Source organism: Anneissia japonica, unplaced genomic scaffold (assembly GCF_011630105.1).
Source record: "Anneissia japonica isolate Jap-2015-1 unplaced genomic scaffold, ASM1163010v1 scaffold284978_len400890_cov162, whole genome shotgun sequence".
NCBI lineage: Eukaryota > Metazoa > Echinodermata > Crinoidea > Comatulida > Comatulidae > Anneissia > Anneissia japonica.
In genome coordinates this window covers 192,975-220,950 of record NW_022728715.1, presented here as the reverse complement: position 1 = coordinate 220,950, position 27,976 = coordinate 192,975, and the positions used below count along the sequence as shown (strand labels likewise).

The 27,976-nt window shown below is 34.1% G+C and overlaps 1 protein-coding gene across 3 annotated transcripts; it reads left to right on the top strand.

The window, feature by feature from the left end:
* The first annotated feature begins 10 nt into the window (after positions 1 to 10).
* On the top strand, positions 11 to 27,026 carry LOC117114508 (dihydroceramide fatty acyl 2-hydroxylase FAH2-like). 3 transcript variants are annotated; one of them, XM_033258178.1, is made up of 7 exons: positions 11 to 29; positions 9,945 to 10,235; positions 15,974 to 16,045; positions 19,579 to 19,813; positions 20,592 to 20,755; positions 21,656 to 21,905; positions 22,956 to 27,026. In XM_033258178.1, the coding sequence occupies exons 2-7, from the start codon at positions 9,945 to 9,947 to the stop codon at positions 23,027 to 23,029; spliced, it is 1,086 nt and encodes a 361-aa protein (XP_033114069.1). In that variant the 5' UTR covers positions 11 to 29; the 3' UTR covers positions 23,030 to 27,026. The 3 variants fall into 3 exon arrangements, with proteins under 3 accessions (XP_033114069.1, XP_033114068.1, XP_033114070.1); XM_033258177.1 differs by lacking the exon at positions 11 to 29 and adding an exon at positions 2,150 to 2,380; XM_033258179.1 differs by lacking the exon at positions 11 to 29 and adding an exon at positions 2,534 to 2,675.
* Positions 27,027 to 27,976: the final 950 nt, after the last annotated feature.

Sequence of the window (27,976 nt, the reverse complement as noted above, 5' to 3'; positions counted from 1 at the left end):
TTGTTAACGTTGGTTCTGTAGTCTGACAGGTAAGTTATATTATATAACAATTATATAATTATTCTCATCAGCTCCAGTGAATTCATTTGTATGTTAGAAACCTGCTATAACAATTGGAATTTCTGTTAAAACTTGTAGATACTGCAAAAAAAAAAAAAAAAAAAAAAAAATGGATTGTTGGAAATAGAAACTTGGATTCCTGGACCCCGAAAAGGGGGGGGGGGGGATTTTCCCTACGAATTAAGTGGGTGTGGTCGGACGTCACTCAAAATGTCTCGAAAAGTATATTTTTGATTGATTTACAGTAACATATTTGACGATCACGAAATTATTATGAGCACAGGCCTAACATGGGTTTCGATAGTAGGTCTAAGGTGTAGCAGTGGTGGTGCCAGAGGAGGGCTGGGGGCCATAGCACCACCACCCCCCCCCCCCGTCGGGGAAGACGAGAAAATTTTGTCGGGTAATTAACAATTAAAAAAAAAATTAATTATGTAATGTTCGTTTAGCCACTATATTGTTTCATTAAACTATTTGTGTTAACTTTTCATCACAATAATAATAATAATAATAATAATAATAATAATAATAATAATAATAATAATAATAATAATAATAATAATAATAATAATAGTTCAATTAGACTAATTAAAAATAAATTGCGTTCTGTTATGACAAATGCTTGTTTGGATAGCCTCATGATGCTTGGAATACATCGTGATAGGTGAAGCAACCTCGAACTTGACAGCGTGGTTGACATATTTCATGCAAAATTTCCAAAATGTAGAATTTCACTTTCAAGAATGAGGATTTGAAAATAAATCATCATCAAATTTATTCAAAATGTTTTGGTTTTGGAAGCTGATTTTGACATTAGAAAACATAGCCAACACCAAGTCATCTCGATGCCTATTCGTCAAATTCGTGGCTTCCAGGGCGCTTCGACACCAATTCGCTCCACTAGCTCCCCACCCCCGTCGGGGCCTTTAGCACCTCCGTCGGGTCCTGGCGCCACCACTGAGTTGTAGGTCTGCCTAGATTAGTCTCAAGATCTAGATTTTTCTAACTAAAATTTCTTATACGAAAAGCGAGAGATTAAATCTTTCAGAAGTTAACATCGATTTAGGCCTATATAAAGATCGTTGGTGCATACAAAGGAGAGACTACATCTAGACACATGTATGGTCATCCATTTAAAAGCTTCTTTTTGCTAAAGTGTTACATAATAAAAATAATGACTAGTTAAGTTTTGAAATCACCAAACAAAATAGTACCGTATATTAATGCCTGTTAGCTTGCCCCACCCCATTTGTCTACAACGTTTTGTATTCTTGTAATAATCTTAATGTCAATATTATTTCAGTTCCACATAGTATATGATCTAATGTGTTTGTTTATGCAGCTGGTGCAGATTTAGGGGGCCTCCCCTTTTGGAGGTTAAAAAAAAGAATTAAAAAGAATAACAAACTTTAATTGATCGCCCAAAACGTCCCAGAGGTTATTTTCGGTTGTCTAGAACACAAACATTTTAGCGGGGGAATGCCCCCGGACCCCCTCAGGGTTATTCGATCGACCCCACTTCAAGCATCCCCCCCCCTTTTCGGACATCTCTTGATCAGCCCCTGTTATATATGCCACTCGTATTGATTGGCACAACCATTCCAAACCGTATCTCAATTCGTAAATTTTAGACAAGGTCTATCAGTTAGTGATTTTATGTGGATTTTATTTGCAATATTAATAATAATAATGAAGATGATTGACAATAATTTAATAACAAAATACAAAAATGATATTAATTAATAATAATAAAAATAGGCATAGGCCTATATAAGATACGGTAATTAATACAATATTGTTATAAGCTATAGTACGCCTATAAAGTACGCTGCCATTGGCATATTTATATCGTGACTGTTAATGAAATAAACCGCCAATTATTGAATTAATTGATTAATTACAAGACATAAATTATCATTAGATATTTTAAATACTTATCATTTGTTTGTGAATCCGCCAGAATAAAATTATTATTAAAAAAATAAAATAATAAATTCAAGCGTTCTCATCTCCCTTTTTTCGCATGAACAGTGTTACCAAATTCACGAGAGCGACTTTCTTGCAATATAGGGGGCGAGTCATCAGTTTTGACGCCAGCAAGCTAGAGGGAGAGTTGATCGATGTTTGGTCGTGGATCAATAGGCATCCATAATCAAGCAGAGAGGTTGTCATTCAGTTATCTGTGATTACTGCATGTAGTTCTAAACACCAGCCAAAAACTGGGCGTTTAGTTTATAGAAGACCACGCTGATGTCAAATTCCTCCATGATTTCTAAGGATATTGGATCAAAACTTCATCTCTTAATGTAAACGGCAGAATGTAAGTAGGTCAAACATGAAATATGATCAAAAATGACATCATAGCCTATTTGTGAGTGCGTTGTTCTGTAGTATGGGACCACCAATGTGTAGGGGGCTTGTGTTGCAAATTGGCTTGCTTAAAAGTCCTTGGCTTAACACCAGCCTAGAAGAATAGAAATGCCACGTCTGTTTGCAGTCGTACTAGCAGTGTGGCCGACTTTTGTTTTACACACACTGATTTAGTTCATTTCTATTCATTTGTAATAAACATTAATTATGCATGGCTTTCTTGTTTACGACAGCAAGTTTTCATGGTTCGTTTGTTATTTTCCTCACTAGCTAAGGTCTACCTAGGTCCACACACAAGGCAAGCTTGACTTCTTCACGTGGGAAACCTAGGCCAGCTTGCTAGACTTAAGCTTACAGCTCCTATGATGATGGCTCGTGACTCCAGCCTGTTAGTTATAATAAAAACAGACCTTGGCCTAGCTAGGGCCCGGGCCTAGCCTAGGCCTATCAAATCCATTGGGCAGTGTTTCTCTTCTTTTTAGCTTGACTTATCTATTTCCCCCATTTACCATTCCACTTTTTGGCGAACACACTAGGCCTAGGCCCTAGCTAGGGCCAGGCTTATTATTAATTTTTTTTCGCCGTGGCTAGGGATACTGTAACGTATCATATCTTCCTGGCCACCACCTTAAATTTTGCCCGTATATGACCGAAGAGGATTCGATAATGATTGAGGGACAAATGAGCTTTGATCTCTAAGTCTCGAAGATTCAAGGTAAATTCAAGGTAAATTCCGTTTGCTAAAGGTACGGTAAATTACATTATCCAATAAAATGCCACCAACGGTGTGACGTCATCGTTCTTAAGACTTATGAAATCGCTCGCTGAATGCAGAGGAAGTTGGTGAAGTCAATTGGATTTTATAGTTAGACTTTGTCTTAGGAGGCCTGCTGATTCATTGCATTTCCCAAAAAACAAATACAGTACAGTATGAAATTTAAAAATGCCACAACTATGGACCAATTAAAGGATCCTCTGTCACATGTTCCATGCTCGAGTAGAGTTATTTTATTAGTGATTGTTAATGTTAGTCAATTAATATTACGTAACAACCATACTGCACTTTCGAATGCTGTAAAAAACCAGACTGATAACAAAAGTTTTGTGGAGTGTGTACAGTATGTCTTTCACATAGGTCAGGTCAAATGTTACATTATATATCAGGAGGAAAAGGTAAAATTAATTATACCATCCTTTTCCATATGAAAGCTAACACATTGTTATTGTGTAGAGTCTTGTCTGTTGTACGTGTTACCCGGTACATAATACAATATATAACGTATCTTGCTTTTTTGAGTGACTAACGTACAAACGTTCACTGGTAAGTTAACGACTATTTGTACAATTTATGGAATATGGGATAGAAGATCGCCATACTGTAATTGTTCTGTAGTTGTGGCATTTCAAATTTTATACTGTATTCATTTTTGGCGAGTTTGCTGAATTATAGGACTTTTTTTGTGCTCTGTGAGTTTGACGTTATCTTATACCGCTTTTGTACAACATCTTAGCAGGAAAACATGTGCACAGTGAGCGATTTTTGGACGATATAGTCACGCTGGTGGCAGCATTTTATTGGATAATGCAATTTACCATACTGTATCTTTAGCAAGTTACTGTATCTCTAGCCACAGCATATTTTTTTTTGCTATATTTCTAGTCTTCAGTTAAATTAAGAAACACAGGAGTATAGATAGTAGAAATTAAGTAGGTCAATGTCTAACAAATATATGGAATTTTAACTTAAAATTAAATATTAGTTGAATATAAGCGTAAATAAATGTTGTATCTGAACGTAGTACAGTAGGCCTGCTTACATTACATCAATATTTACAAAATACAGTGGTTGACATACAGTACTACTGTACCAGTAAATAATTTTTTAAAATAAAAAGTAGGTCATTGTATTTAAACATTCCATACAATTGAAATAAATAAAACAAGATTTTGAACTATCAAAATGTTATTTAATTAAATTATTGTATATTAATTACTTAGATTTTTGCATAATGTTTTGTTAATGTATAAAATCAGTACTTACCTTACAGATAAGCATTTGGTAAAAACAATGTATGATGATAACACAAGTAATATTCTACTAGAATTACTATCAAAAAATGTATGCACCCAATTGAACTAAAAACAAAAAAATAATGTGAAAGAAAAACCAATAGCTGAACAAAGGGCAGATGAGCTCCTCGGAGTCAACAGCCAATCATTAATTACCGTAGTTTAAGGAATAGTTGAGTAGTTTAGTCTCATTGTTATTATTGTTATTATGACTATTATTTTTATTTTATTTTATTGTTATTATTTTACTTTTATTTTCATTTTCTCTGTTTGGCCTATATTTTTTCTTTGTAAAGCGCATACAGTAGGGGCAATGTGCAATATGCGCTATATAAATATAACATTATTATTAAAATATATAAACTTCATACTAAATATTAATTATAATTCATAATATTTTATATCCTGGCAGTTTATTTTTCATGCGATGTAATATCCAAATTTAATTTCATTATTTCCTTTCGGACAATAAAGTTACCTTGTATCTTTTATCTTGTATCTTTACTCTGATTGGCAGAGTATACAGACTGGTTACAAGTTTTATAATTGCCTTTTGATTGATTTAATTTACCTCTTTTGAAGGAATATGGAATTCCCATAATTAAAGCACATGTGAACTACATTTTAATTTGGATAGCAAACACTGTGCATTGAGCCTGTACAGTATGTTTAAATATTTTAAAAATATATATACAGAATCAATGATTTAGTTATATGTATTTTAACAATTTAGCATCAAGAACAATTTTACAATCATTATTTTTATTATATTTTATTCATTTCGGTAAAGATACAACAATCTGAATTGAAAAGCCGAGAAGAAGCAATATTAAAGCATTAAACATGCTGCCATCAGGAAGGTGTGCTTCTCCCAATATAACATTGGATTTATCATTTACTGTAAAAAGGGGGTTCCAGGACCTGAGCCCTGGTGGAGATAGGGGTGAAGCCCCCATGGAAATTTTGACTTTATTCTCTTCTACAGTATTGCAAATTCGTAGAAGCGGTTAGGCCAACGGTTGTAGCTCGGACTCTCAGCATTGAGGTCAGGGGTTCAAAACCCTCGCTGTGCAAGTCGCTTGTGTCCTTAGGCAAGACACTTTATCTACGTTTGTCTCTCTCCACCCAGGTGTATAAATGGGTACCGGCATATACTGGGAAGGTAAAACAGACTACAGTGCGGGAGGAGTGGCGAACTCCCCCACAGCCTAGCACAGTCTGATTCAAACGCTAAAGTAAGAGAGACAGGCGCTCCGGCCTGCTTCAGGTTTAGAGCCTTTTATTGCAATTTACAGAAAAATGTTGACTTCACCCTTGCAACACATTGTACAGTCTAAATTTCTGCCTGAAATCCAGTATACAGTACACTGTGTATTGCGTACAGTAGAAGCCAAGGACTTTTTAACTGTATGTCCTTCGATCTAGGCTATTTTTACATAATACACCCTATGTAATTTACTAGCATTGATCCTGGATTGTTGTGCTTTTGAAATACAATTTGAAAAGCAGACTTATTTTTTCTCTTGTGCTAATCCATGTTATAATTTTGTTATCTTATAAGTAATAATAATACAGTTAGTTGAACTTGTACAGTATAGCATACAGTATCATCTTGTTAATTGACTTCTTGAAAGAAAAAAGCCCAGATTATTTTTAAGATGTTGTAGTTGAGTACAATTACTATGGAGGACGATAAACATAAATGACAAGTACAATCAAAATGTTAATTTACTGAATTCTCACTCTTTACGAGTTTATGACAACCGGTAAAGTACCTATTTTAAACTGTATATAATGTGTTAAAATGTCCAATCAGATGAACATAGTTGTCTACACTATTTGAAGTTGATGGGGCGCTTATACAAATTCGGAGGAGCGGTTATTCAAACGGGGCACTTACGAAAATGTTCACACTAGTATTGTACAATAGGGGTGCTTTTTCAAGAGGGACGTTTATTCAAATAGGGTACTTATTTGTGTGAGTACGGTATAATCAGATTCTTTTCTGCTGAAAGATCATTACATTTTTTGACCATACTGTAGAGGTTCCTCTATGCTTTGACTTACACATTATCAAATATGTGAAACCTACAGGTATTTCGATTGAACAATACTGTACAGTACAATGAAATTTTTGTTTACACTGTTGCACGCCTTCTTTTTCTATGATCTGTGATATCTTGGTACAGTGTTGCCCTGTTATATAATTCTAATCATTGTATTTGGTGACCCTAAAGAGATGACTTTTTCTGTTTGAACAAAGGACATGTACAGTTTGTAGCTATGAGTGCACAGTCCTTAATATTTTATGTGTCATTGAACTCTATACTGTAGATTGCAAAGACAAAACTTGAAACAACTTCGGAAATCAGTTAAACTTGCCTAAAAGTCGACATTACCAAAACTTGAATAATTTCTAGTTGATCTTATATTACATGCCAAAGTCGAAACAATTTTTCAATGCCATTTAGAATTCGACTTTGGCAAGTTCAATTGTAGTATGACTTACAGTATTTAAATGGTGCTGTTTACAGTATACAGCAGAGTACAGTACTAAACCATTGGGTAGCAAGGCAGCAAAGAAATTGATTGCTTAATGGAAATTCTTCAAGATTACTGAAATATCTTTACTGAAAGACTAGAAGTACAAAACAAACCACAAATACAGTAAAGTACCAATCAGATTAGAGCAGATTTGATCACCACTAATCCAACCACAATTGCATCTTTACTCAGCTTTTCACGTCTTCTTCATCTGATTGTCTATAACCATCTTTGTCATTGTCTACTACCTTTTCATTACAAATACAAATCTGTTTTAACTGCATTCGTTCAACCTGCACATTGCTGTCCAGTTCGGTATCATTATCGCAATAAGCAAAGATCACTCTTAGGAATTGTTTAGCGTACTGTAGAGTAACTGGGTTTACTGAGTCGTAAAAAAATGGGGGCATTGCTAAATGTCTGCGGGTGTGTGCTGGGTCTAGGAATACCCAAGAATTGAACAAACATTGATCAAAGGTTATAGTGACAAAATCATAACAACTCATCCTTATCTATAGTCTACAGGTATTATGTACAATTTACACCATATAGTAGACTTATCTTCCACACACTTCAGCAATTATATACATACCATGCAGATAAACTATCATTCTATTGATGAAGAACAAACAATTATTTGTATTAAACTGTTGGTTTTGTCTGTAGGTGTGTTTGTAATTATGAAGAGAGTAAATTTACTTTCTCCAGTACAGTAGTTGGACATCACTATAAACTATAGGCGTATTTCTGGTTTTAAATAATTTGTAATGTTTATTTTAAAATTTATTATGTTTCTATACACAGTATATATAGTATAAGAATGGTATACAATAGTACTGTATGATGAGTAATGATATTTTTTAATACTTTTAGTGACAATTCTACCGGTCAGTTTTTTTATATAAATATTTATGATAGCTTTTGTGTTTTGAAATAAATTTATATGGCATTCTTTACAATCGCAGTACCAGTACTTAAAGTTAATATTTTATCAGTCGACACGTAGTTATTTTATATTTTGTCGTTTAAAAATAGTGTACTGTATAGTGGGTATGAGTTATAGAATTTAAAAGATATTAAAAGAATGACTGCCTACTAAACAGTAAAAGGATAGTATTATACTGAGCCTACATTAATTTAGGGGTTGCCAGTGTACTGTATACTATATCAGAAAAAGTGGGGTTCAAAATAGTTATAGGAATCTGTAAAATAAGTAGATCAAAGATTAAAGCATTAGCTCTGAAAATCTGTTTCAGACTTCTCAATTTCACTACTTATCTACAGTACCTTCCAACTGTCACAGTAGTACAGCACTCTTTCTCTTTAAATTGTATTACGTCCTATAAATTTTGTCAAAAAGATTCCTCCTATCTGTGCATTTGTGAAGCTCATTATGTCATAAAAATCAGTCTATATGTAGTGCATCATGCCAAAACAATCTATACTGTTTACAGTAGGCAGCTTCATGATACTGTACTCAGCCATTCAGTCAGTCCTCCATACCTGTCTAGTAAGGAACACACTTTACTTCTGGGGAAATTGTGTTTCATAAAGCAAAAATATCACAATTATTGCTGCGAAGCAGCCAATTCATATTCTTGACAGCAATTTGACCTCTGAAAGGTCATTGTTTGTCATAAAACAGGTGCCTAAGACGACTGAAAAGCGGAATTTCCTTCTTTCGTTCTGCCGGGTAAAATCAATTACTTTTGGCGACGTTTGTTGTCTAACCTACTCGTACCAACGTCCGCATGTCGCGCTAGCCAGGCCTAGACTAGCTAGGATGGCCTAGCCTTAAAGGGATGAAGGTCCCAATGAAAAACAACGTCGCTCCTTGATAGCTAACATTGTCTATTTAACATCACAATAATTCATTATTAGACCTATACAGTAGTTATTTTTTGAATTGTACTCCACAAATCTCAGCCGATACCTCTCATAACTCGTTAACGTCTCGTATCTATTGTCGTGACGTCATGGCTCGCTGGCTCACACCAATTTAACCTCCTTGCTCACACACTTGGATGTCTCGCACTTGTGATCAAATAAAACGCTGGCTCGCACTTTGGCAACAATCTTTGGCAGTCAACTCGCCCCTAGAAAAGCCGCCCTTGGAAACTTGCCCCATAAAAAAATGTACACTTCCTAGACCATGCAGTCTTCAAAATAAAAATTGTAACCTTTGGTAATTAACTGCATTTTCCACATACATAGAAATTTTTGAAACTTTATTAAAAAAAAAACTAAACCATAATTCACCACTATACACTTTTTGACAAAAATGAAAAATTACGACTTTGTTACCCAATGAGAAGTGTTCTAATATAGACAATGGGTCGTGTCTCATATCATTTGTTATATTTTTATTATTCATTATTTTCACTTGACTCGCATAAATAATTTTGTTCGAAGAACATTAATATGCAGTTGTACTTCGCAGCACTTCACTTGCAATTTGCAATTTCTAGTTTACTGGTGTAGAATCAAGAAACAACATTGGAAATGGTTTAGGTACAGTATTTAATAGGATGGTTGACACGTCAATTATAAAATGTTATTTTATTACACTAAAATGCTAAAAATAAATTTTACTTGATTCTGATGTGAATGTAAGAAGGCAAATTACATTAAATTTTGTTTACAAGGTACAGTATGTGACATTTCAATAGAGTGTAATTGTTTCATTTGGAAAACATCTCTTAAATATTTACAGTAGTTTGAGACTATGTAAAGTGAGTTTTCCAAGGCCAAGCAAAATGCACAGCTTGTCGAGGTGCATGCATTAATGAAGCCCTCAGAATTCTCTCATCTCATTGCAGTGATCATTGTATTGTAATAACTTTAGGTGTGTTTTAAAGGACCATTAAGTTCTCCTTCATAATATTTTTTTTTCATTACAGATGGATGACCCTGATATCAGTGGGGAGTGGAAAGATGAAAGAATTCAAGAAGAAGTAAAAAAAGGCAGATTACTGATAATATTAGATGATCATGTTTACGATTGCACAAAATTTTCAGCCATTCACCCTGGAGGTAGAAATTACATAGAACAGTATGCTGGGATGCAAGTAAGGGGCGTAATGAGTGATGGGCCGCATGAACACTCCTTCAATGCGTATCAGTTGATGAATGATTATTGTTGCGGTACATTTAACAAGACAAAAGCGTCTAGACACTTAACTCAGCAGCAGGTATTCTTTTTGTTTTTAGGTTTTTAGGTTTTTGTGTTGTTGGCTTTAAATATCTGACATTGATACTGTATACTGTACTTATATAGCAGGTTTGTAGCTGTAGAAAACTAAGGGTGGCTGGTAGACAATTTAATGGTGGTTGGGTGATAACATTGGTAAACTCTAAATAATAAGAGCAGATTTTAAGAATGGGCAAGGGGTTTAGTAAACATGGGTGGAGGGCCATGAAATTAACTTCAGACTTGGTTGAAAATTTCAAGGCTGGGTGGGGGGTGGCCCTGCCTTATACTGTACTGCACATCCCTGCTTTTAGAGTACATACACAATACCGTGTCCAAGCAATAACCTTACTTATAATTACAGTAACTAGCAAATTTTGCTGCATGTCATGTTTATTTTTAATTTTATTTATTTATTTACTTTTTAAAATTTTTTTTTAAATTCTTATTTTTTAAAATTTTCTTTTACATTTTTAATTTTTTTAAAATTTTGTTCAAATTTTGTTTATTTTTTTGTTTAATTTGTTTTAATTTTTAATATTTTTTTTAAAATGTTATTTTATCACTAACTATAATACTGTAGGCCTATATCGCTTGCAAACCCGAAAGGTTTCTGTTATCAGGCGATGGTTAAAATTACACTGTTTAATCAACAACTACTACCAGGCTGCAGATGTGATTTTTTTTTTCAATGATAAAGAAAGTAGCTCAGTTTATTGTTATTGTTTTTATTGAATATTCAACTTTAATTGAATATTCAACTTTACAGTACAGTATGAAACCTAACAAGACATACTAGCAAAAATGCCTGAAATTGATAACCAGCCAATTTTCAAGGTCTATAGTATTCAAAGAATTTAAGCTCTGCCCAAGTTATCAAATTTTCTGTGACAGAAAACTATTGCAACAGTATGCCCATATATAGTCATCATGTGCCTAATATGGTCATGATGTGATGTCATCATGACCATATTTAGGCATTGTAACATATTTTTGTCTTGTAAAATTTGATATTCTCTACAGGGCATTAAGTCTTAAGACAGTAATTGAGCAAGGAAAATGATTAGCTTTGAAGCTAAAAACGTCACAAGTCCAGTTCATATCTGTACTTGATTTGTAGTACAGTACTGTAGCTACCAAGCCAAATCCTTTTTGTTAATTTTATAGTTGAATCACTTCGTAACCTTATCGGATGCCAATAAAAATTGTTAGTCTTGTGCTAGACTACTGTAAAGGAATTTTATACCTGCATTATTATTCAGTATGCAAAAAGCAATTAATTACTTATTAATCAGATTAATCAGTATTATTTGGTATTTCATATCACATTTTATACTGGTAAACCTGGTATATCTTTCACATACAATAGAGGTCCAGATTACTACTACAGTAAAGCTCCATGATGTTTGTTTTCTTTTCTTTGGGCTACAAATACTGTACCATGTTTGTCATGACTACAAATTATTCGTCAATGTCTTTTTCAGTTTTGTTTGCAGTTGATTATTCTGATTGGTGGCCTATGTAGTGTACAGCTTTGACGTAATTACAGCTTTGACGTAATACAGTAATTGTACAAATGAAGCCCTGGGGTCGGAGTAGAGGTTTTGTTTATTAACTGTATGTCAGATAAATGCATTGTAGGCCTAGTGTATTATATGCATGGTACTATACAGTATCCTGTCATAGATTAAAACATGTTGTAAATGCTCTCCTAATTTTAAGTACTAATACTGTACACCAATACTGTATTATGAGAATGAGTAACTACAAAAATAAACCCCACCTTTTTTATTTTTTAATTATAAAAATTGTAAAAGTGCGACCAAATGTTATTTTTCATCCTATACTGTAGGCCATGAGTGTGCATAAAAATTGGTCAGAGGACTAAAGTAAATTTTTGATTTAACACCGAGGGCCACACCCAATTTTGATGTTTCCAGTGTGCTTCCAAAAATCTTCATGCCCTGCTTTTTTACCAATTTATTCTAAAGGTTTAATATTACTTTTAACAGATGATCAGTGTTGGGTCATACAGTAAACAAAAAAAACTAGACATTTCCTAGACATGTAAAGATGGTTGGTGGGCCGCGCACATAGGGGTTTATAAATTGTTTTCGTTGGCCGCAAAAAGGTTAATGTCTTGGCGTGTGTCTGCACTTTGCCCACCTGTGCTATAGGCCCTACTGTAGCTTTGAGGTCATATAGTATGCCTACTCATACAGTAGGTAGTCCTCATCCTAGGCCTGGAAAAAAAATGCATGATGCAGCTGACCGTCTGCCACGTGGTTGGTCAATTTTTCAGCCCTGCCTAAACTTCTATAGAAAATTATCAATACTATGATAGCATACCATGGAGGAATTAGTAAACACACCAACAACACACATTGCCAATGAGCACTAGTGTGATTTTTTTATTGCTTTAATAACAGACAACAATAGACCTACAAATCTGAAGATTTGACCACCTATTAGGAAGCTCGAAAATTAGAAATCTTGATGATTGGATAGCTTGATGAGAGTTGAAGACATTGCATACATTATAATACACTGTCTCCTGTATTAGGTGTGCATCGACAACACTACTATGAAAGAATGTGTTACAGTTCGCTACAAAAATAATCAATAAAATAATTATGTTTAAACACTTCCTTGGCATGCAACACTTAAAACATTACTTCATAATGTATGTGGCATAGTAAAACAACTAGACATACTTATGTGACCTACTTTAGCCTGCAGTCTCTAAAAAAGGAAGAATCTATTTTAAAGAAATGTTTACATTCAGTAGCCAGTACATAGAAGAAGTAATAATTTATGTAAATGTTTCGAATCTGTATTGGCTCCAGACACAGTAATTACCAGCTAAATTTGGCCATACCGGTTAACTATATTTTTTTATATTATTCGAATACACGCCCTGAGGTGTTTATTGTTGAGAAGTGTTTTTGAGGGGGCGTTTATTCGAGGGGGCATTTATTTTTTTTAGTGTAAAATGGATACAAACACATAATTGACATCAAAGTGTGTTATCCCAACCAAGTTAGAAAAAAGAAAATTCTACTGTCAAGTAGAATATATTGTTAATAGAATGTGTATTGAGAATGATGTTGATTTCATTTAGTTTTGTTATAGTCATTAAGTGGGATTGGGGGTGGGGGGATGTAATTCAAGAAAAAACAAAATTGGTTGTCTACTATGCAAACTTGAAACGAAAATTGTGACATCAATACAATAGTCGTTTCTATCATTTGTTACTGTAAATATACAGTACACTAATTTAAGTTCATAATTTTTATGTTACTGTACTTCAAAAGCAGCAAATTAATTTCCAAAATTATGTTTATCATTTTTTTTTATGTACAGTATTTTCATGAGACAGTGGCAGGACAGAACAAAATATTAACTTTGGTTTATTAGGAATCATTTATAAAATTTTCAAATAAAATGTTTCAAGGCTAAGTCGTAAATTGCGTCTCAAAAATACTGAGTAATTGCCTTATATGCTGGAAATATTAAGATCATAGAAAAAAAGTCTTCAAAATTTAAAATATATGATTAAGGCTGTAGATTACTGTGTCCCTACAGTACCTATGTGCTGGACTTGACTCAAATCCGCCAATAAGTGTAATCACCCTTGTACAGGTAGAATGGGTAACTAAATGTACCCCTACATGTACAGTAGTTCTACAGTACTTAATTTGTTTAAAGGGCCAAATATTCTTTTGAGTTGAGCTCACAGGCCAATGATAATATCCGCGTCATGAAGCAACTAATTACTGTATACAGTAATGCTTTTGGCAATTTCAAATTCTACTTTTTATTGTGTTACACAACAATATTAGGGTACTGGAATATTTAATGAAATAGGCCTGTTATGCTACCAACAAGCGTAACATAGAATTTTATAGACGTACAGTAGGGCCTAATAATTGTGGAAGAGAATCACTAAAGGGCATTCTAAGCGCAAAAGTACTGTAGAAGAGCAAGCGTTGTAATAATCAAATTATCGCGTCCATCCTGTTAGTACTCCTTACCAGAAATAATATTGCCGCTCCTTGCCGGATTATTAGCTGATGCAGCCAGATATGGGCATGATATTCATAGGCGAAAAGAGCAAGTACGTATGTTAAAAAGTGATTTCATGTTTTCTTTCCTGTTTTTCTTTTGTGAACCCGGATGCAAAATTTTTAAAATAACGCTTCTACAATGTGTCTTTAGGCTACATCAGTATTTTGAATGCATCAAGAGCCAATCAGTCAATTTATTGGACAACACTTTTGTATCATCAGCATACAGTACCTGTGTCGTGTAACAACGGCAAGACAATAACAAATTTATATATAGCAAACAAAAAAAACAAAAATAAAAACAAATAATATGTTCTGCCTTATACAGTAATAATGAACTTATATCTGATGGTGGGAAACTATGAGGGAAAATACATTGGAAAATACAGGTGGAAGTTTAGCCGGGTGGAAATAGCTAGAAAAAATAGCCAAGGAAAAATAGCCAGGAGGGAAAAATAGCTGGGAGGAAAAAATCTGAGGAAAAAATTAGCAGGTGACAAGTGCCATAGTTCTGGTTTTTTTTCTGTAATTTCATTTTTTTTTTCATTTTATTTCATTTATTTGGTCCAAAAAATTCATTTAAACTGATGAGCACAAAAATGTTCTCTAGACCAAATAAAAGAAAATGAAATAAAGAAAAAAAAATTACAAAAAATAGAACTATGGGACTTGTTACTTGCTAATTTTGCCCTTGGTTTTTTCACACTTTGTAAAGTAAAACTTTGTAAAAGTAAAATCTAAAACTACTGTGCTTCGATTTTAATTCTTCTCAATTTACAAGTGTTTCCAAGCTTTTCAAAGGTATACAGGAGCTGCAGTAGTACTTGCAATACTGGTAATAGTAATTGTTAAACATTTTCCTAGATCTTAATAGTGGTTGCCCCTATTCATTGTACTGTACAAGCATGCGTACATACTATACCTAACGTGCAAATTTTCATCTTCTATGCAATAGGAGCCACATTCGCTGGCGTGATCTTCCTAAATGTTGTTAGTAGACATGGCACAGGGGTTGTGTTTATGTAGTCACTTATAGTGGGAAAATTATTTATCAAATGATTTACTTTTTTATGTTATTTGTTTTTAATTTCATTGGACCTGATTTAATGTCCTCACAGGCCGTATTTCGCCCGCAGACTGCCTATTAAGAGTTAGGGATACATTACCGTTGCATTGCAGGGGTGGGGAAAGGTTAGGAAATGCCCAATCAGGGCAGAGGACAAAAATACTGTAGCCTTGCGTAGGAAGATTTATGAATTAAAATTGCATCATGAAAAAGTGTTTATAATGTCAACTGTTATTAGTAATAATATTAATAATTAAAACAGTCACTCCATAGATTGCATACCTCCTCGCCCGTCGCATTCAGGCACGTTGTTTTCTTCAGCGCTGTGTAAATACGAGGAGAGATTCCATTATCTTCTTTTATGCCCGAAGGGGAATCAAATTTTCTTTGACCTTTTCTTTCGAAAATTGAATGTCGGCATGATTATTATGTACCATTCCACAATATTTTATGATAATTCATTCATTAGTTTTGCATGATCTCGTTAACAATCAGACAGGAAGACAGCCTGATAGACAGACAACAGTGAATGCATAAATCCTTGATGAAAGTAATAATAATAATAATAATAATGAAAATAATAATCTATTTAATTTATATTCACAGAAAAATATTGAAGAGACCAGTAGTAAGGTGAATGGAGTTAGCCATGAGCAGCAACAATCAAAATCTTTTGAGGTTGGTCAGTTGTTATCTTTGTATTTACTGTACTTCTGAATTAGTTTTAGAGCAGCCACTCTGCGTTCTTAAATTTGTTTTCCCTATGACCCAAACAAATACAGGTCCTAGTTAATGTTCTGCAAACCCACTTCCAAGAAAGTACTCAAGATGTGTCGATTATTAGTGTTAAATGGATGGGAGCTGCTAGAGACAACAAAAATCGTTACCAAGACTTTTAGAAATGTTTTACTTTTGCACCATTACCGAGGTACTGTACAGTATTATATAATACAGTTATCTAGCCTAAATGCCACAGCAGATAAATGTACTGTATACTGTAGTATTTGACCTCTTTTTGTACAATATCCATTTATTCAAGTTGGTGTCTCTGAAAGAGTTTTAATCCTGATATGACAAGCTTGGTTGCATCTTAACTGTTCAGTAGACAATACTCATTCAAACACAAAACTGTCTTAAAGTGCAGTACTGTAAAGCCCCTGGGTTAATGCAGGGGCGGACCTATAGTAAATTATTTTACCACTTCTATTGAGGCTCTGCATTCTACTTAGCTTTATAATACTTTACAACAAAAAGAAAAATGATATTAAACATAATGTACAGTATAGCCATTAAACTGGAAGGATTGAGTTCATTGTGATGATAGTTATGCTCCCAATGTGAGCGTGCGTCTACTGCTTGTTTTGGCTACATGCTTTCTGTATTGGTGATTCACATGAACAGTGGTACTACTGTATACTACAACTTCTACAAGTAACAGATTGTTGACTTTTTGAATACCAGACTTTTTAGTTCTTTCTAGGACAGGTCTAGGCATGGCATCATATTTCGGAGGCTTATTTTTTGGAGGACTTCATTTTTATTTTTAACTTATGATGCATCCCATCATTTCTCCAACCGGAATTACTGTTACAGGAGAGATGATAGCAAAGTGTCTGCTTGCCTGAAAGCAGGTAGTAGACAATCTGCATTATATTGTAATTAGTCTTGTTCATTGTGATGTTGTATTGTAAAAAATCCCTTAATGCTAGTGGCCCCATAGAGGACAGTTTGTCAAACAGTATACAGTACAGTACAGTAGCTATGTTTAGGTTGTGGAACTTAATCAAGGTACAGTACAAGGTAACTTATTGTTTCTGATGTACGTTCATACATACTGGTAATAAAAAGGATTATGCAGGGTGCAAACTTTAGCTAAACAACATCAGTTCAATTTTTTTTTTTTTTTTTTTGACAAATTACACACACTGTAGATAGTAACCAATCAAATTTTCACACAAAAAACTTTCTACTTTATTAATGTCATTTAAAAACATAAAAAGAATGGAAATTTTGATAAAATTGTGTCTAGTGTTACTGTACAGTGAAACCTTAAACCTTTGCAGTACAGCAACTGGTTTGGTTTGACTTTGCCACGTTTGTTCATTTCTGGGAATATTACTAATTTTATTATACTGTAAGTCATAACCTGGGCTTTTGCTTGAGAAAATGCTGGTACATAAAATTGGGCATAAAGTGGGGGTGGGCTTATATCTGAGGTGGGCTTACTGTATATGCCTGAGGAATTACAGATAGAATATAGGGATGGGTCATGGTACAGTTCATATTCCAGTTGCAAGATTATAATTGACCGTGCACAATTTGTTTTGGTTCAGAAGTGTAATACTAAAGTGGTTCAAAGGTCCATGCTTTGTTGTAGAACAATTCACCATTACTTTCATTTCTGGGTTTACCTTTCAGGTGAGGTCACATGTTCACCTTTATGGACAGAGGATAGTAGTACAAACACATAAACTATTTTACTACAATACAAAGTAAATCAGAATATTTATATATATATATAATATACTTGTTATGACCTACCGTAAGCACTGACACATCCTTGACACGAAAAGCCATTAGCAAATAATTGATACAATGTGATTTGAATGAATTGTTTTAATGTGGACGTGTGACCGATCATCTACAAAGTCATGAAAAGGGAAAGTAATATATAGGCCTACCTTATATAAACTATAATTAATTTGGTTGTTGTCGAACAATACTGGAGATTTACAGTGGTATAACAAAGAAACCTATGGCCTCTGCCTACTGTAAGGCCTCTTTAGGTTTTACTGATAGTTTAACTAACATTTAGGCTTTCTCTGATAGAGCCTAGGTTTTCCTGTCTACTTCAAAGTTTTAAAATTTTAGTAGCGTAAAGTTTTAAACGTTTTGCCCTGAAAAGGCCTCGGTCAGCTGATTTTGGGGCAAAGAAATTGCTGATGAATATCCAGGGCCCCCTATATTTCTGTTATGCCAGTGGTGCATGATAACACTTTACAGTAATACCCCTAAGGCTGTTAAAAACTCAATTACTTAATGTTGCCTCACTTTTACATATTCCTGCAATTATATGAATAATTCAAATATTGATTTACTGTACATTCTAAAGCTGATGTGTGGACATTCCAATAAAAATTGATGCAAGTTTAATCATTTTACAGGACATACTGTAGGCCTACCCTTTAGCATAAGCATTGACATTGAAGCCAAAATACAGCATACTATACTCAGTGGTGTAACAAATGCCTTAGGCCCCTGGCTAAGGGGCTGGTGTTTACGTTTTAGGCATTATAAAAGCATATTTTGATGTCTCTACTTTACACGTTTTACACTATTCCTTAAAATGGTCTGTTCAGCCAATTGAGGGAATACAGTAAACAAAATACAAATAAACATCCGGGTCTGGGGCCCCCATAAGATCTAGGGCCTCAGGTTTTAACCAGTGAGACCTCTTTGCTGTTACACCACTAAATACTGTATGTACTGACGAAACATCAAATATTTCTGTATCAGCCATGGTTTGTAGTCAGACCTAGAACTTTAATCAAAATTACATTCTGCTTACTAAATTATGTATTTCTTGTTGGGAGAACTGTTCTCACTTCAAGTTCTAATGAATCACAATTTTTACGAAAATAGACTTGAGTACATTTTCCATTCATTAAAATTTGAATGCAGTATAATTTTCAACATATTAGGGAGGCACAGGGCCAGCGTGGCCACTGACAAATGAGCTTATGACATTGGCTGGAGTAAAACTATGCTACAGAATGCTACGCCTCAGTAGTGGCTATATACACGACTGCCGTGGATTTAACAAACATTTTGATGTTGGTACTTAGATACACAGTAGTCGGGTAAACAGTACTTATGGCGTGGCTAAAAATAGATTCAACACTTTTTCTGCCACACCCCATACCTAATTATCTTTTTAGGTTGAGGGGAGAACATTTTAAGAATAAGCACCTATAGATGCTTCGAATTGGCATTCTCAGACATTATTTTGCAATTTAATTTTTTTTTTCATTAATTTCTTTTTATCAATTCTAAATTATGCTACGTTTTCATGAAATTATGCCTAGCATTAAATGCTACACATATATATATATGGGGGTCCAATTTATGCCAAAAACCAAAATTACTGTATGCCTTTCGTTTCAAATACGTATACATTCATCTGGATTGAAATTGTTAAATCTTTTCACCAGAATCTTATTGATTGGAACCAACCCATACTCTGGCAAGTGAGTCGACTCGGCTCCAAATACAATAACTGGGTTCATACGCCAGTGGATAAACCTCTGCGTCTCTTCAAGTCTGAACTTTTTGAATATTTGTCCAAGACTCCCTGGTTCATAATCCCGATTGTTTGGATACCAGTGGTGTTACTTACGTCATTCAGAAGCCTAAGATTCTTCAAGGAAGTCACACCAGAAAAAACAGGTATTTGTTTTAATGGTTTCTCAGTTTACAATGGCATATCTTTTAGTCCTGAAATGGATAGGGGGATGTGGGGCTGGTGACGGACCCATGGTGGAGTAGGGATCAATGATTATAGTGAGGGGCACCAGGTCGCAAAATAAGGTAATTGTTAACTATTTGACTGATTTTTTTTTTGTGGATATTTCAATAGGGTGGGGGGTGGAGAGGGAACTGTGGGGTGTAATGTGAGCTTATTTTGGAGGGGAATCCCCTTTTCCTGAACCTCCTAGAATGTCACTGCTCAGCTCATTGTTCAAACTCTTCTAGACATAATTTGTCGTTATCGAAAGAAGGAATAATGACTTGGTGACCATATGAAGAACAGTGGACAGAAACCAGAATTTATTAGTATTTCAGTACAATAGCTTTTGGTTCAATCACAATATATGAATAATACTTGATTAAATTTGCATTTTTGTGGAATAATAATAAAATATTTAGCAAAATGCTAATGAGAACCTACTGAAGTATTAATAGCGACAAGTATTGTTGTTTATACTGTGAATTAAAAATTAATATATAGGCGCCCGCATATATATCATTATCTAAAAGTATTATGGAACATGATCCATAAAATAATATATTAATACTTTACCTGTGAACAATATACATTCATCCCTCCATTCATTCATGATAGAATTCATTAATTTATTATGCAGTTATCCATTTGTTCGTTCCTTCGCACAGTTATCCAATCCTCATTGCTCATCTTATGGAGATATTCTTTTTCCCTCCACAGATTCCGAAGTGCTGGAGACATTTTTCTTCCATTTCTTTGCTGGTATTCTGTTGTGGACAATTCTAGAGTATCTGCTCCATAGATTTTTATTTCATTTAGAACCATCACCGAAGTACCCTATGTCAATAACATTTCATTTCTTGCTTCACGGGCAACATCACAAGGTAGAGTAAACTTCTCTGTGGCGTATCTAGTAGTCTTAAAACTGGGGCGGGGAGCTGATTGGCGGGGGGTCGTGGAGGTGTAATGGGGGCTCAGTGATTAAGTGAGAGGGAGCTATGTTGCCAAATAAGGTGATATGAGGTTATTTTTAACTACTTTCATGATTTTTTTGCTTCAGACATTTTCAGTGGGGGGTATAGGAGGGAGAGCATCCCCTAGACAGGGGCAGATCCAGTAGGGGAAATGGGGATCCCCTCCCCCCAGTTTTGCCACTAAATTTTTAAAATTTTCTGCATATCAATGATATTTGCTACTCACATATTATTCTGAAACTGTTGTCATGGAGAGTACCATTTCCAGCATTCTAGAGGTAACATAATCGTTAATTTTCTTGCCTCAGCCCCAACAATTAGGCCTGAGGTGGTATAGACCCTCTATCTGTCATGTTCCTCTTATGTGCAGATCATCCGTACACGCGAATTTACTACTGTACTGTGCAATGAAGCTAATAAATGTTAGTATGAATGAAGACAATTTTAAGTACGGGGATGATTTTTGATGAACAGTTCAAAACACATAAAATGGTATTATTTGGAAAATTAGCCTTGCATTTGGTTCCGTTTTAACCATCTAGATGCAGTATCAATGCCATAAAAAGCATAAATTCTGACGATGAAACGAGGGGGTTGTCTAATATGCCTGACACACAAAAATCGTCCCAAACTTGGGGGTCGTCTTATATGTGGTTCGCACAATACACGAGTACTGTATATACGATAAACTTATGAGCAGACTACACATGGATGATCTGTACATGTGTAGCCTGCTAATGGAAGTACCAATCGTGAGAATTCTATCATCATATCCACAGTAAGTTTAGAGCGTTTCTTGTCTTTCCACAGGTTCCATTTGACCCAGGTCGTCTTGTATTCCCTCCCGTTCCAGCATCTTTGCTTGCGTTGTGTTTTCATCTTTTAATTTCCTGTGTACTGCCGGTGGCTGAAGCTCAGGCTCTGTTTGCTGGTACCGTGTTTGGTTATGTCTGTTATGATCTAATACATTATTATTTACATTATGGAAAGCCATCGTTATCGTATTTTAAAATGTTGAAAGCTTACCACATAAACCATCATTTTGAGGACAATAACAAAGGTTAGTGTCATTCATTAATATTATTCATTTCATCTACATTCCTAAATCACAGTGGCAGTGCTACAGGGGCAAAAGGGGGAATTTTCCTCCCAGATAATTTTCTTTTACCAGTTCTCTTCCCCCCCCCCCCACCATTATTGAAGGAAAAGTAAACATTGTTAAAGATTGGCCAACAAATTAATTGCTCCCATTGGTTGGTCTGTGATTTCAAGGCCACTGACCACTTAGAAACAATGCATTTGGTAAGCTTTATATTTGTAATAAATATATTGAGCACAAGCACATGGGGCCGATTCAGACGAGTAACGTTTTACTGGGTACTTGTAGTTGAGAGGTCACGTGTGGCAATAACTTTTGGCCCTAGCTATAAAAAATTGGAAAATATAAAGATTAATTAATTTTGTATTCTTCAGATTTTTTTCAGGCCAAATATACAATTTATTTTTATATGAAATAATCATTATTAGTACGTAGCAAGGTACAAAAATAAAATCTTTTTAAATATAGAATGAAACACAGTTAAAATATATTTTTATTTTGATGTTTTGTTGTAATCACAGGTTGTACTATTTGTAATCCATACACTGATAACTTGGAAATAATAATAATAATAATAATAATAATAATAATAATAATAATAATAATAAAACAATAATAATAATAATATGCGCTAAGTCAGACTTAGTGGAATATCTTAACGCCGTTTTTTAATTGTTCTCTAATTTCTCCATTGTCTAAGTTCCCCTTAAAGTCCCTCAGGTAGGTTTTAGTAACATCATAATAATAATAATAATAATAATAATAATAATAATAATAATAATAATAATAATAATAATATTAATAATAGTAATAATAATAATAATAATAATAATAATGTTGACATATTTAGTTTATTCTCATGTGGAATATTAAGAGATCTTTTCTTTATTCCAATTTGATTACCTTTCCATTGACAGTAACGCTTGTCCTGCATATGTCCACCATCTGTTGCACCTCATCATTGCTTTAAATATGACATAAATATTTTAATAATATTCATGTTTTTTGCAGGTTATGGAATATCGAGTCCATTGTGGGACTTGCCGTTTGGTACGCAACCTGATCTGAACACCAAGAAAGATTAAAACTTCTCATTCCTTAATTAAAAAATTCCAAAGGTTTTGGTGATTCCTTCAGAGGTGAACAACAACATTTAGGTCTCCCTCAAATTAATTACCAATTTTGGGACCAGGATTTCTACGATCTTTTGCAGCTTTGGTCTCTATTACAATAATAAAGATAAAAGCCATCTGTTAATTTTTGACCACAGAAAAGTGGTCTTTAATTGGGGGTCATCTTTAATTTGAGTGATCTTTAATTAGAGGGAGACAGGCATTCTCTTTTACTGAGTTTTGGTAGTAGTAAGAACCCAGTTTATAGTTTAAGGATCGTATAAATTTGAATATGAAAATATATAAAACCAAAAATAACTAATTTTGTAGATAACTTAAAAGTTTATTGTGCAGTTATTGATGCAGGCTTATGAGTTGGTAATTTAGTCGTTCATACCATAAACAACACAAAGTAATTTGTGTTAATTTGTAAAAACAAAGAAAAACGTGTGAAGTATGCAATGTTGTTGTTGTGGACTTTTTGGTAGTAAGATAACAAGTCTCTGACCAGTGGTGGCGCCAAACCAAAAATATTAACTTGCCTATAGATCCAGATAACGTTATTTTTTATTGCCAATCCTAATATTGTGGTCAATTATGAGACATACAAAGACATACGAATTTCTATTCTGGGACCCTGACTGAGGCTTTAGCCGACCCCTACAACTATGTGTGAAGAAAAATGAATTTGATATTACAAAGTACCGTGAATTGCTTTGATTGTGTCAGTTTGTGGGGTGAGCGACGAATTGTTGACACAAACAGTAATAGTGATGAATGAAATCCAACGATGATTGCAGCTTGTACAATATTTAATATGTCCTGACATGTCAATCCAATCATCTTTGATTTTTTTTTGGTATATATATATTGTTATTATTTACTGTTATAACTACATCTGTAGAGTAGATTAGATTACCTGTGTTAATAGAATGGGCGTGGCCAAATAAATTTAATTGCTAGATTCACGTCCCCACCTTCATCAAATTTTTGAGCCTCATGATAAAATTTACTATTTTCTATTTTACAAAAAAATATATATTTTTCCATGGAAAATATTGATGATTTGAAAGATTGTTGTGAAATCATAAGATGATGTGGAAACGTAAATGGCAGAGTAAATTACAAAGGTTTATTTTACTTTTATAAAAAAAAAAAAAAAACACCAAATTTTTTTTCATTTACCAGCCTGTTTACCACTAGTATAATAGGATAGTAAATAGCAAAAAGTAAATACCGTCACCAAAAAGTAATTTCAAACCCTGGACGTGAAACTAAAAATTAATTTTATGTGGCCGAATACAAGCACATTATCGTAGACGTTGTTGGTCAGATGTGAGTTGCTGACTGTTGATTGAGCTGGTTGATAGAAGGTTCTAAAGTGTATTGAGGTCGAGAAAATTGGCCGAGTATTTCCACATTGAGTGTACGTCCACGTGTGTAGGAGAATGCATGCATGTATTTAAGCGTAAGCGTGTCGAGAGCATTCAGTGTTTGCCTATTTTTAAATAAGTATTATCTTAATCTATGCACATTATATAGCCTAAAATAGATTGCGAATACATACAACAAATACAGATAAGCTATATTATTATATTTAATAACGCCAATACAATCTAGAGTATATTCTCATTGTATTGGGTGCAATATGTTAAATTCAGTAATAGAATTTGCATTCCCTGCCATTTTAGATGATAATGCACCATTTTCAATAGTTAAGTTATTTGAGTTTGTTAAAAATAAATAAATAATGAAATGTCTTAAGTACAGATGTTAAGAGATTGAGTATATTTCTTTTCAACTATTTAAAATATACAAATATATATCAAAAAACTATCATCATTTTTTGCGGCTAAGAATTTTTCTTGTAAAATTGTTGATGGAGACATTTTGATAGTTGTTTTGGGTTGAGTAAAATTAATTAGTGGTATAAAATATCTAAGAAATATGTGGTTGAAAGACTAATCCAAAATGATATATTTGTTGTAGTTGTCTACTCTATTATTGCAGTGGTTGTTTTTAAGTAGTTTTTTTTATTATTATTATATTATCATGTTTATAAATTAATGTCCCATTTCAGTTGCATACATTTTATTTTTTGTTAACTGCGATGACATTTGTGTTCAATAAAAGATACCAAGATATTTGAAATGATATTTGAATGATCCTAACAAGAGAAAAATTGTTAAATTATATATCATTATGAACATTACATTATAGTATCAATAATTGAATGTATAAAGATTGGTTTTATTTACCATTGCTGTACTTGTTCTTATGTCTGGAGTTGTTGCTGATGGGATGATGACCTGTGGCCCAGGTCATTGTTTAATGAAGCGTAACCAAGATTAACCTTTAGCTTATTGTAAAGTTATTGTAATAGTTAGGAATACTTGAGTGCAATGCATTTGATTCTGTAGAAGAACAAAATTAATTTGCCGTGCATATGGCAGTTGCAATGCTTGACTGACAATAGTTGTAATAAGAAAACCTGAAGCTCATTTGGATCAGAATTGTTATTTTTTATATTTTTATTTCAATTTGCATTTAGCAGCAGGAACAAGTTAAATAAATTGCACCTTGTGTAGTACTTACTTTTAAGCAGTATCCAACATTTATGTAATTGAACATATATATTTATTCTTCCTTAGATTATGTTATTATTTATTAGTATTTATTTACGGGGTTTTTTTTTTGCTTGTGTTAGTACTGTTATCTTCTAAGTTAAAAAAAAAAATATATATATATATATATATTTGTAATACTTTATAAAGCATTACAAAACTAAATAAGCTGTTACAGTGGAAAAGAGCAACAATGCAAATAATGAAACACCAGTAGTTAAGAGAGAAACATGTGAAAGAATAAAATTATGTTATTGGATTGGGTGTAATTGTTTATGAAAGTTACCAAGGTAAATGGGAACTAAATATAATGATTTTGATAGCATTAAAGGTAATCATGAATTGTAATTACCTGAAATGTGATTAAATTGATAGTCATTTTCAGCATGAAGAGTAAAGTACCTTATATATAAAACAAAAAATAATAATTTTACGCCATGTGATTGATATAGTAGAATACTAAAATTATACTGATAATGATATTTCATTGGCAAACACGTTTGTTGTGTGAACTGTATAATACTGATATTATGCAATATTGAATTATATGTAAAATGTTTGTATTGGCAATATGATAAATAACATAACTGTGGAAGCAATTCAACATGGATGTGTATTTGATATAATTATGAGCGGTTGGCGCAGCAGTTGCGATTTGGTCTCTCGAGGTCGCGTTTGAACCTTCGCTGTGCATTTCGCTTGTGTTCGTGGACAAGGCACTTTACCTATGTTTGTCTCTTGCCACCCAGTGGTATAAATGCGTACCCAGTACACTATTGAGGAGAAAAAAAGTGGCGTAGAGAGAAACATGTCCACCCTTATACACAATGCTGAGACTTTGGTAGGATGGCTTAACGGCTCAGTCTCCTTTGTTCGGTAATAAATATGGAACTACTTTTTTTTTTATAACTATGAGAATAGATGCTCTTTTTATCCAAAATATTTGGAATACTCTGCAGTTTATATGCAAATTGTCCAAGCTTAAATTTAGAATAGCAAGATATTAAGTCTGTTAATAATATAGATTACCGTAGGGTCTTACTGTTTTTGAAGTGTATTTGAAGCAGTAGAAAACTGTATAAATTTGATGGTTCGAGTGGGTTGATTCTGCAATCCTAAATTTTTTAATTTTGCTTGATGATTTTAGGCTGGTTGGTATACTAAATGATACTAATATTAACACTATTTTGTGTAGATAAGGTGTAAATTATTTATTTATTTATTTATATAATTATTTATATAATAACTGTATGTCTTTATTTTTCATCTTGTAATAATTTAAGTTTCTGAGTCATCGGGAATAGTGGAATAAATGAAGTGGATAAATACTACTAGTGTATAATTGATATTCATTTTTAATTTTATTTACTTGAGTTTTTGTTCAGTGGCAGTGCCAGTTGGGGGAGGGATAAAGCCCCCCCCCCACCGGTCAGGTCAAGCCCCATCGGACAGAGATTGTCGGGCAGTCAGAACATAAAAAATATTAAAATAAGACCACACCAAGCCAACACGTCTGTCACAGTTCGAGAGTGCCATGTCCAGCCATCCAGAGTTTTCCTATTCTTACAAAAATCTCATTTGGAGGGGACCCCCTGTCAAACCCCTCTCCCAGCTCAAGCCTACAAACTCAAGTCCCCCTGTCGGACATCTTAGCCCCTCAGAAAATATATCTTAGAACTGTTTGTGTTGTAAGATAGGAAGTGTATACATGCAATGTGCAGACCAACAGCAATTTGTTGTGGCCTGCGAAAATAAATTAATTACGCATACCGTCAGATGAAAATTCACATTGGTCCTCCTGCCCTTTTCCCCCTCCCCATCCCCTTGCCATATAGATAGTTTCTAATTGAAATCCAGTACATGCACCATTTGTGACCCATGGTCTGGCTAATCCACCTTAACAGGGGCGGATCCAGAAATTTTCTGACGGGGGATGGGGGGCTGGTGAATAGGTAGTCCACATTCACATCCACCTCAGCCTCACCATGGTTGGGGCTGAGGGGGAGCAAATTTTAAGAATAGGCCCTAGTTTCTAGATGCTCTGAAATGGCACTCTGAGATGGTAAAAAAGCTTTTCCAAAGCAGTGTTCCTCAATAAGATATTATTTTCTTGCCGACACCCCTCCCAACAATAAAGCTCTTTTGGATCAGGGTACTAAAGAGTGAGGATCATATGGGTAGGGACCTAGGGGCCCCTAAGGGTTAGGCGTTATGCCACTGGCGAAGCATGGATAGCTGTTCTAACTGGGTAATATGGTAGGATACTACATTTGATAATAACAGGGGCCACATGGCA

What these genes read in the sequence shown, in the direction of transcription:
- LOC117114508 (XM_033258179.1), top strand. An exon ending in AGTCACACCAGAAAAAACAG is followed by an intron (nt 19,814 to 20,591) that starts GTATTTGTTTTA and finishes TTCCCTCCACAG; the next exon opens with ATTCCGAAGTGCTGGAGACA. An exon ending in TTTTGAGGACAATAACAAAG is followed by an intron (nt 21,906 to 22,955) that starts GTTAGTGTCATT and finishes TGTTTTTTGCAG; the next exon opens with GTTATGGAATATCGAGTCCA.